The following is a 12,014-nucleotide window of genomic DNA, read 5'->3' on the forward strand; positions in this document are numbered from 1 at the left end:
TAAATACTCCACAGGCCCCAATAAACTGCAGACTAGACGTAATCTTGACAGTCATTTCACTATCGAATATATTTTATCTTTGTCATTAGTGTTTGAATTATTTAGTCTATACTTAATGGCATTTAAATGCTTGATATGATTTTTTAAATTGAATTCTTTCAATAATATTACTATATTAGTACTACCTATAATCTATATTAATATATTCTTTAGTGTGCTGCACACATCAGATTTGGCTTTAGATTGAGTATATATCTTGTAAGTTTTAACATGTTAGACAATATAAAAACGAATATACTGATTATATTAAATAGTTCAATTATAATTAGGTACATAAAGTATAACATAATTCATACAGAATAACGGTATTGTACAGTAATAATATATTTTAAAATAGAATGCAACTAATACTATTATAAATGTATATAAAAATTGATTGGCGTATCAAACACTATGTATGAAATCATTTGTATGGTTCTGGTAAATAAAACATCCATGCATGATCATAATGACCGATATTAACATAAACATTTTTCTTAAGAAAAAATTATTATTTATTTTGTTATTGTTATTAATGTATTATTTTAATGGTGGTTTGTGTTAACTTTAAAGCATATACCGTAAAAGGATAAACCGTTAACCATACGAAATATTACATTTTGAAAAGTACATAATTAATAAGTGGATCAAGCTAGCAATAAATACATTAATATGAAATATTTAAATTTAAAAAAAAAACGACGGGTTCCTTTCCCTCAAGTAGACACTTCCCTAATTACATTGGCGCCAAAAGAAACGTTAAAACTTGGGATGACATAGTTAATTATTTTAATCTGTTTATTTATAAGCATCAACCCTTTATACGCCAGATCATAAATAATATATTGTTTTAAGTAAAATATACTGATTATAATTTTTACAAGTATAGTGTTAATTACTTAAATTATTGAATTAACAATGTAAATTATAGTATATTTCGAATATTAAATTGTTCGTATACAACACTATAATATAATGGACTATTAAGAAGTAGTGAAGTATCTAATTTTCATTAAATGATGTTGATAAACGATAGTAATAAGTAATTAGTAATAACTAATAACTAATGCGGTAAGTATTTAACAGATTAATTTCGGATGTATTTTATTTTAATATCTATGACATCAAACCAACTTTTATCGCAAAATACTTAAGAATAATGATTATTCATTATTGTTAAAATATATTACTGATCATCCATCAATTTTATATTATGTGGGTTACTAAATAGCTGGTCAGTAATGTGAACAAAATTTTTGTCAACACAAGTTTAAAATAGCACAATGATAAGATTAAATGGTTGAGGTTTTTTCCAGACCCCTGAAGTATCGGTGCTTTAATTAACCGTGCAATAAAATTAGTCGCAATCGTACCTATTCCTATCGATATTCACAGAATTCTTGAAATAAAAAATAGTACAATGGATCGCCACAAAAAAAAACTAGCTTGGTGTGTCAACATATTATGCCTGCTATTCGTATCGCATCCACACTGTTTATGTTACGTTTGGTGACCTTGTGTTATTCAACTTTCGGCCCGAAAGTCGCTATCAACGATAGTGGGACCCGTCCTGTACGGACCGCGAGGTTTTACTCGTCGTCTAAAAATAATTTTGTTTACACATCTTTTGACTTACTTTTCGCGCGTTTGATTTGAGCGAGGTCAGTCGATCGCAGTAAAAATAGTCTTGACTCGCGAGCGTTGCCAAAAGTGGCCCGACCTCGGGCCGTCTTCTCGGGGTGCGCACGTGTTCGATTTCGCGATTCGCATGCACATCGGCAACAACTCGTCGTGAAAGATTTATCGTTATAATATAGCGTTATACCCGGGAAACAAAAACTAAAAAAACAACTGCAACGAAATGAAAAAAAAAAACAGAAAACAAATAGATATCATGATACTAATAATATGCAACCTGCAGCTTTGCAATTATATTTCATACGTACATAGGTACTTTATATTATAATATATATACAATTTCATTCGTAGAGATACCATAGCTACTTAGATCCCCGTTAATAATCGCCACGGTGTGTCGAAATCGTCGGACCGTTTTCCCACGATTCGGGTGCCCGCGCGACAAAAGGATTACGATTAAGTATACGGCTAGAGAAGACGACGTAGTAGACATTATATTTTTCGAAATCGCATCACGTTCGTTTTACACACAGGCGGCGTTTCTTTCCACCGACGACGTCCTTTCTCTCACTCTTGCTCATTCTCTCACTCTGTCTCTCTCCGCCTCACCCCCTCGAGGTTGTTTCTCTCTCTCTCTATCTATCTCTGTCTCTCCGTACCCGAGTGGTTTGTCTCTATCTCTGGTCTTTCTCGTCAACCGTCGCGTCTGTGATGTCGCGTACCAGCTATGTATGTATATATACCAGCTATAGTGTATCGCTACAACCACACGTATACCGGTCGACCCGAGACGGACCGGTCCCGTTTAGTCCCCGCGACTATACAGTACTTAATATAAGACGTGTACGCGGTCCATGCCTTTTATAGACACACAACACTCATATGAGAACGTCCGTTGTGCGTGCGCTGTTACAGGCGACGGCCGCTCGGCGAGGAGTTCACCGAACCCGCTCCGTATATACTGTAATATATTATAGTTGCAGTAGTAATAGCTATACAGTACAGTATTATAGTGTAATAGTATATATATTATTATATATAGGTACCCTCTAGTCGTATTATAGTGTCGAGCATATAGTATGCGCTGCAGTATGCCTATTACCTACCTATATATGCCAACGGCGCGGCGGCGGTCACGTGAAAGGAGATGCGGCGGCGGCGGTGGTGAAGACGCTCGGCCTCCGGACAAGAGCCGATAAGCGCGAGTGGACCCGGTCTGGATAATAATTAATTGCATTTTTCGGCCAACGATAAATAAAAATAGTATGATTGTGTCGAACGCAAACAATGTGTGGTGTAGCGATGTCGTGTTGGCCGTGTCATAATATATTATGTTTTGCGCATCATAAAATGACAGTTAGTATGTATAGATCGGTTATATTTAGTCAAGTTCATTTTTTCAAATTAGGTTGTACGTCTTATATTTTAAAATATTGTATTAATTGATGAATTCAAATATTCAATAGACATCGTAATATTAGTATTCATTGAATAAGTCAGAAACTATGATCGTTCAAACTATATTTCAATAGGCAGTCAACGTTTCCGACGTAATACCACTAGAGAACAAAAAAAACATAAATTATTTGAAAATATGGTCTTAAAGTATACATAAAAATTCCAAAAATCACTATAATTTGAGTAAATCTTAAACATACAACGGAATTAGCAATATGAGCAAGTTTACGAAATAGCTTTAAGACTACCTACAGCATTCTAATACAATATATTGTACATACGGTATATTATATGGTTTCCGTGAGCTATTCCACTTACGAATTTTCGAATCCCAAAAATAGCAGATGAAATCAAACATTTGGTTAGTGAGCTTTCCCGTTCGGCTAAGCTGCAGCATGGTTATTAATAAAGCCCGATAAATATCTGTGGTGTCGGGTAACTCGTCGTACGACGTAATAATATAATAAATAGGATGTTTTGACTATCGCGATAATCGCATGTAGCACCTTATCTATATTATTATGACGGTTCAAAGTCGGTAGTTGACACATGCCTCCATACAAGTACGACTTTATAAAGTACCTTACAATAATATGGTAGGTATGATGTTTGTGGTTTACTTATAAAATTGTGTTAAGCCACATAAAGTACTACGTTTTATTGTCTACCAGACAATAATAAAAAATAATTGTTTTGTACTTATTTATTGTTTTTAATTCAAAATTTAATTTCACTCAGTTTTTGCCTGTCACTTTCAGGATTCGTTTTGTTTTTTTATTGCGCTGTTGAGAAAAAATACAGTTCCTAGTATTATATACTGTTCATTTAAATTAATTTGTATACAAATATATCAAATCAGTTATGTTTGCGAATTTATTAAAAAAGTTGTGACATAATAATAATTATTGTTCTTGTGTTTTATTTGCACATGGTTACGCCACTTACGCATGCATTGCATAAAAACCTGAAATCATTATTATATCATACTCAATTAACACATCACGAGTTGTCTTTTTGAACTAGTTTTGTTGATACCAAAATCATCAATATATACCTTAAACTATTAATTTTATTTATTTATTTATATAATATTATGTGGTAGCGGTGGTACAATATGTACGTAAAGCTATCCCACTATATGCCAGATATGTATTTATAATGAAAACCAATCTTAAGGCATAATAAAAAAAAAATTCTGACTTATTTTAACAATGTATTATTATTTAAATCTTGGTTTTTTCAATAACGCATAGGTATTGTTTAAAAAGTAAAACACACTTGAAATATTTTTGTAGCTTAAGCACAAGACAAAAATCGATGGTTAGTTTAACCCTTGATTATGTTTTATCAAAACTGATATACAATTAAATAACATAATATAATGTGTATACAATTATTAATGATTAAAATAATACTCGTAATCTTAATGCAAATTGGGTGTCCTACATTAAAAAGATGAGAAATAAAACCTGAAGTATGACCTCGAAAAAACCATAAGTTTTTATTTATTAGTATACCTATAGCTAATTTTATTTTATTGTTTATCTAAAAACATTAATATTTAAGATTATTTTTACCTTTAATGGTAAAAAACATCGAGTTTTGAAGAAGCATGATGTTTTAACCATATTATATTTTTATTAAGCTGTGTATTTACAAATTACAATTATGTAATAATAATTCAACAAGCTTATATCGTAATATTCAATTATTATAACACGTTTAAACAAAATTATAAATACTTATATTGTTACACAGCAACAAAAATAAATAATATTTAATATTAAAACAATATTACGTGAATAGGTACTCATTTAATTCAATAAAATAGATTTTCCAAACAATAATTTTATATATTTTTTTTAAATAAGCTTTTGCTTATAATTGTAGCTCAACAATTACATTTATTTTAAATTTATAAGATACCTACTTAAAAAAGTTATTTGAATTTCATATACTTCCTTTTTCATGGCCAGGGTTTATTCCGTTTTTCAGTCAACTCGTCACTAAGTAGAGTTTTTTAACTTTATTCTCCCAATTCTTTTAGATAGTTTTATTTTTTTTTTTTAACTATATTTTTATATTTCACAGTGAATAAATACCTATGTATATTGTATACTTATATATTAACTATTTACATATTATTATATCAAGTAAATAATATTTTAAGTATCACGACTTTCAATTATGTATCACTAAAGCATTAAGTTGCATTGATAATAAAACCAAAAAAATCACAATATTAAGTAAACCAGCAACATAGAAAACAATAAATTGTCGGTAGGATGGTATTTCAGGGATAGGTTTCTGTTCGTATTTACCTATGCAAAACTAATTACGTCCATAAACATCATGTATATCCGTAAACTTTCACCGGTAGCCATAATATATGCAACTTGTGAGCTATGGTGTAAATAATAGAAAATAGAAATAATTTCTCTTAACAGATGTGCGCTTAGTGATCACGATAAATCGAACGTGCTTCAAAAAAAAAAAAATGTTTAAATATATATCTCCTATTACTTGTAACTTACACGTGTATTACAAAGTAACAACAGAACGAGATTTCAAATGAAATACACCGCGGGTGAAATGGGACCATTGAACTAATACAGTAATCATAATAATTTTAGCTAGATTTAAATTTGCATTTCATGAATTGATTTGCTCGTGAGAGCATCTTAGTGCAGTACATATAAACACCGACCTTGGTAAAGAAACTTATTGTTACCTCAAAATATTAAATTATATAGGTAGGGTCGTACGTGTAATGTGATGATTGTGGTAATTCTATAGTACATCGTTGTACCAACGTATGTCTAATGTTTCTAGTATTATAATATTATGTTTTTTTTTTTGCAGCTGAAAGTGACCTGACAGCGTTCAGTCTGAAAACAGAACATTTTAAGAGCAGGCAAGTGGAGAGCAAGAATTTATTGTTGGCAGAAAATAGACCTATTTGGGTTAAAAGGCTCTACGATCAAGCAGGAGTACCGAGTAAAGTATATGCCAACAAACCTCACGTCCATCGATTATCGAGAAGGAAGCGATCACTGGACGACATTCTCTTACCGGACGACATAGAACTTAGAAAGGTCCGTTATTTAATATTATTCATATTATTTTTATGTTTGGATAATAGTTCTGGTGGTTCTAACACTTTAAACGTTTGTTTATTTATAATATTATTTATACTATTTATAATGTTATAGATTTAGTAACATCAATAACTTAACGAAATAAAAAACTATACGCATATACGATAGTCTAAAATAATAATATAAGTACTATAAAAAATAAAACGTCGATATCCATTAATATAATAATGTTTTTATTATACAAATTACAAAGCATCTATAACGACATTAAACGTTTTATCTCAGTTCGATTTAACGGCAATAAAATCATTTTATATTACGCGCATTAGTAACTTTCAAACACGCATACCTACAAAATACTTGTACGTTGAAAATGGTCGTTTCGATATTAATGATAAGATCAAAATTCATAGCACGGAGTACGACCGTTATTTCAACATCCTATGCAAGTTTTCGGCACAGTTATTAATATTTTGAGCGTTAATATAAACAAATAAAATGACGATTTTCTTAAATTCTACCAGATCACGTATATACAATATACAATTATAATATGTAAAGATAATAAAATATATTATATTTATATATTATGTATATTATCATATGCAGCAATAAAGGGTCTCAACTGTTGAAATGACTGAGGCCTGTGTGAATTTAATTATTCGACGGATATTAAATGTGTTTTATGACGCTAACTGTTTTGTTGCACGCACAACAGTTAGTACGAAAAAAAAATATTTAAAAAAAATATAAACTTTTGTAAGAGGAAAAGATTAATTAAAACCGGATGCAACAGGTGTGTTGAGCATGGGTGGTTAGGGGCAAATGATAATCGACTCATAAAACTAAACATTGTATTACATTTTAAGAATAACAATTTATTTCTTCTATTGTTCATTGTACAATTTTTCGTTCACTCATTTTATAAAAAATTCGATACCTAAATGTATAAAAACAATAGGTATATATATACAAATATAACCTGTTTCAGCAAATTTTAATAATTGTTGATACCTATCAATTTTAAAAACTAAAAGATTACATAATGAAGCATGAGCAATTAAACATGAATAATATTATGTAAAGTGCTTAAACATATAATTTATAATGTATATTGACGTTAAAAATAAGAGTAGGTACTTACCTACCTATTTATTTTTTAATACCAGCTGGTGATCCATTTACGTTATAATGTATTCCACTGTATTAATTGAATGAAATTAGCTCACGATAAAAAAGTATATGTATGAACAAATCATTGTCCTAATTTTTCTGTTACCTTTAACTTGTTTTTTTTTTTTTTACTGGTTAAAAGTAATACGGGTAGAATAAAAAACACAAATTTTGAATTAGGTAGGCATATAATTGGGGCAAAAATTACATCGAGAAAGTTTTATTATACTCGAACCTGCCCTTGAATCATCTGAATACTCATACAGTGTTTCATTGGAAGACAAACGTTACAGACTATTCTCAATTGTACCGGTCAAGGTTGCATTTGTGTTGTTAGATGTACAAAACAATATATTCATTCGATTCGGACACCAACCATGTGCATTCCGTTAGATATATTTTAAGTACCTACATAAAACACTTTGGTATTTTATTATTATAAACAACAATCATCCTTTGAAATGTTTAAAATAATAAATTATGGGTGTTTAAAAATATTTTATTTAACGTTTAAGCATTGTACACACTCTTACACGAAACGTTACAATGCTACAACAAAAAATGTCCACTTACATAATTTATATATTATTGCAATATACTTACACTTAATTTTAAAATCACAGACAATGATACGTCCAAATCGTAATTCTATTTGATAAGTTTTATACATTATATTATTACATTGCAGCCTGCGGCAATCACCAGTCTCCGTCCATGGACATCGGAAGAAGTTCTTGGAGATATAACCGTAGCTCCTGATTGTTCATCAAGGATACCTAGAGATCCGAGTCCGGTTTCAGAAGATCAGACTGACCACACGCTTCCATCGCCTGAAGAACAGCAGCAGGTCATCGCACATAAGTAAGTGATAATATTTTATATCACAATAATACAATACTCGTACACATTTTCTGTCAATATTGATTTTTATTTCATTACACAAACATATTTAATTTTTTTTTTCAGATTCCCGCCGCAAATAGTCGAAGTTGACGTATCCGGCAGGAGTTTTAACCGTATGAGCGCGCTTAGAAGATCTCTGCAGAACGTTGAATATGAAACGTCTGTTAGACGACGAAAGAGCAGAAGACCCAGAGGCAAGAGGAGGAATACGATTGCTGGAACCGATCAAAAAGAATTAGAAGCCGTTATTGGGTATACTATACTTGATTTAATCGAAATTTTGAACCTCTAAATAACATATTTATTTTTATTTTTAGTTCATTATCTGATAGTAATAAAGACTCTGATGACATCGTGTCCAGCAGCACGACCGTTGTGGTAACTGAGAAAAGGTCAAACCTTGATTTGTTGAAAGATTGGGGAAGAATGAGATTAAAACAACTTAAAAACATAGAACCGACATCGTCGGCAGCAGTAAAACTTAGAGATAAAGGAAGAGTTGGGTTGGCTAGAAGAAAATGGGATAAAGACGAACCAGTACATTCTTCATCTGGAAATTGGTCTGCAAGTTCAGAGAGTGGACAATCTACTTCGACTAGTCACATACCAAGGTATGATCAATACACAATTTTATTATCTCATGATTTAAATAGTGCTGAAGTTATATATATTAGGAGTCATACATTTTTTTTTCTTAAGCATCCGTTAATGTAAAAAATATCAACAAGTAATTTTTTTTTGAAAACGCGTAGGTACTAAAAATTACTCTAATATTTTAAAAATAATTAAGAACCCATTTTTTAAAATTCTTACAGAGTTAGGTTCCAATGTTAACTATAAACATTATATACAGGTATGTAAATAATTAAGTAAATATCAATTTTATAATATATTTAACTTAAAATGTTAAAATAATACTAATAAAGAACTGTATGAAAACATGTATACCTTTTAAATAAAGCTAAGAGCATAATATATCTGATCAGTATACAAACAATCTAACATAACCAGACACATTCATATAAAACTACTATATTTTTAAATGCCAGTACGCTTAATGTATACATAGACTGGAGATAAGACACCCCATTATATTGTTCACACATTTCCAATACAAAAAAAAAAAAAAAATATTTATGTGAATAGAAAATATTTAGATACACTTTTTTTTAATGTTAACAGTTATTATAATAGTTGTGTTATATTCTATAATGAAAAAATTATCAGGAATTTTGAAACTCATTGTTAACGTATTTTTTGTACCTAATTTATATTAATACTATTACGAATTGTAATAGGTAATTATGTACGTTCACACGGTACAGATCTAATTAGTCTATAATCTTTTTTTTTTTTTTTTTTGGGTTTTTAAGGCTTCAGCTACTAAGGTTATTAGCCTGTGGTACTGTGGGGGAGGGAACTGTGGTTTGTTTGTTTTTGAGTGAACTCGTGTGGGTTTGGCAGATTTTTTTAGTGGGCACCCGTAGGTATCTGCCATGCCCGGGTGGGGGATGGCGCCACTTGTTCTCCGGACACCGTGACTGCCCGGAGAAAAATGCCGCCCGGTGGCCGGGGATCGAACTCAGGACCGGCTGTGCCGAATCCGACGCGTTAGACCGCTCGGCCACCTCGTCCCCCAGTCTATAATCTATATATTATCTAAACCAGTGATTCTTAATGTTTTAAGTGACCAGCATTAAAAATTAGATTTTACAATATTTTTTCTTACTTAAATATAATATGCACATATACACAGCTTATTACAACTAACCAACTGGTGACATAAAACAACTAGTTGATGCCCTCTGAGGCGGCCATAATCCCTAGGTTGAGAATAACTAATCTAAACTGATATAGACTCGACAGAAATGTTAATGAATATAGTAATGATGTAACAAGACATTTAATTGATCTGACACCTACTATTTAAGTACATACTAATACTATATATTACCTATAAAATACCCAGTTTTAGAATTGATTTTTAAAGTAGAACCTAGATCAATCAAATTTGTTAAAATATAAAAATGATACCTATATATTATTTATATTGTATAAAAATTCAAAATATACGTATACAATTAATACATACAATATTCTTCAGGTGTACATAAATGTAAAAAAATAACACAATAACAAATCGGAAAAATATTAATTTAAAAATTAAATCACAACCTAGTATGCAATATCCAACATGAATAATTCTATGCATGAATGATAAAGATTGTATAATTGTATAATATTTTAAAATCGTGACGCTGGAATGAGATGAAGAGCAGTGGTTAAAGTAAATAATTAAAAATACGATAAATTAAAAAAATAATGAATAATGATAATATCAAAAATTAACTTAGGTATATATTATAGTGCTGTTATAAAAATACGATAAGTGGTAAGTGTTTTAAATAGCAAAATATAATACATATACGAATGAAAATGAACAGCGATAATATTATAATATTATTGTGATATACCTACCTATAATACGACCCGCACACGTTTGTTTTCAGGTCTAGCGTTAGCAGTTGCAGCGGAAGCACGAAACCGACGTACCATGGGGGAAGTTCGGTGACCAGCGACGAAGGTGAGACCGGCTCCACGTATTCTTGCGATACCGAGGGTTACTACACGTCGTTCCACGTGGACAGCGGTCTGAAGACGCTCCGGGAAGAGGATCCGCCGCAGCCGATGTCCGCGTTACACTCCACGTCGGCGCTTACGCCAAGTTTCCAGTCGTCTTCCGCCGAGAGCGAGTACGACGTCTTTGGCCGGGGAAGCACTTCGACCACGGCGAGCTCGGCCGGCACCGTGTGCACGTCACTGATGGTGTCGCCTCCGAATGTGCCGGAGAGGGGTGGCAGCAAGCTGTCGGATCGGTCGGCGGACATCGCTTACGGCGGCTCGCTGCCCGATCGGAACAACGCGCACGGACCGAAGGACTCCTCGATGGCGCTGTACGACAAATCGAAAACGGCTCCGTCCCGGCTGACCAAGGAGAACGTGACCAGGTACAAGGAGGAGGGGCTGATGATCGATGTCAAGCCCAGGTCGTGTCTGGAACACGGCGGCGGCGGTGACTCGCCGGACAGCGGGCACAACACTTGCAGTTCGCCGGTGGACTCTGTGACGAACCCGTCTGTCGACCTGGAGATGTCCGAGTGTTCCGACTTGGAGGGCGTCGACCGGGTGGAGAGGCTCCGGGTCAAGACTACCATCAACACCAGCCGCATACCGTCCATGTGCGTCATCACTCCGCCGATGAGCGATGACGAGGTGAGCCTGAAGACGAGCACCGCTGCCGTAAGGGCGATCGTGCCGGACACGGACGACTACGGTGAGTACGTCACACTGGCGCACTACGCGATACCGGAACCGGTGAAGACCACCGTCGAGCCCCCTGAACCGGCGACGTGCAAGGGGTTCGTGCACCTGGACGAGCTGCCCGCCGTGGGCACGACCGAGCGGCAGAGGCCGGCGGGCGCCCGAGTGACGCTGAACGCCGAAGGCCGAGTCATATACACGTCGGACAGCTTGAAGCGCCGGAAGAAGACTCACACGACCAACACGTTCGAGCCCGGTCCTTGCGTGAACGCCAACGTCCGGCCACTGCCTGTCAACGATCACAGCAACAGTGTTTTGTCACAAGTAAGCATCGAGACATTTCCGGCGTGTCGTCCGTGTACTATACAGTATATTAAATATTAA

At 33.6% G+C, this 12,014-nt stretch overlaps 1 protein-coding gene across 1 annotated transcript in view; it reads left to right on the forward strand.

Annotated features, from left to right (window-relative positions):
• The window catches only part of LOC111039814, a 43,349-nt gene that overhangs the window by 22,043 nt on the left and 9,292 nt on the right, over positions 1-12,014 (forward strand). Inside the window, exons 2-6 of the mRNA XM_022323450.1 lie at positions 5,998-6,230; positions 8,095-8,267; positions 8,373-8,561; positions 8,627-8,920; positions 10,820-11,954. Coding sequence (XP_022179142.1) covers positions 5,998-6,230; positions 8,095-8,267; positions 8,373-8,561; positions 8,627-8,920; positions 10,820-11,954 — 2,024 coding nt within the window. The remainder of the gene's footprint in view (positions 1-5,997; positions 6,231-8,094; positions 8,268-8,372; positions 8,562-8,626; positions 8,921-10,819; positions 11,955-12,014) is intronic.

The sequence above is a fragment of the Myzus persicae genome, unplaced genomic scaffold, assembly GCF_001856785.1.
Source record: "Myzus persicae strain clone G006 unplaced genomic scaffold, MPER_G0061.0, whole genome shotgun sequence".
In the NCBI taxonomy this organism is placed as follows: domain Eukaryota; kingdom Metazoa; phylum Arthropoda; class Insecta; order Hemiptera; family Aphididae; genus Myzus; species Myzus persicae.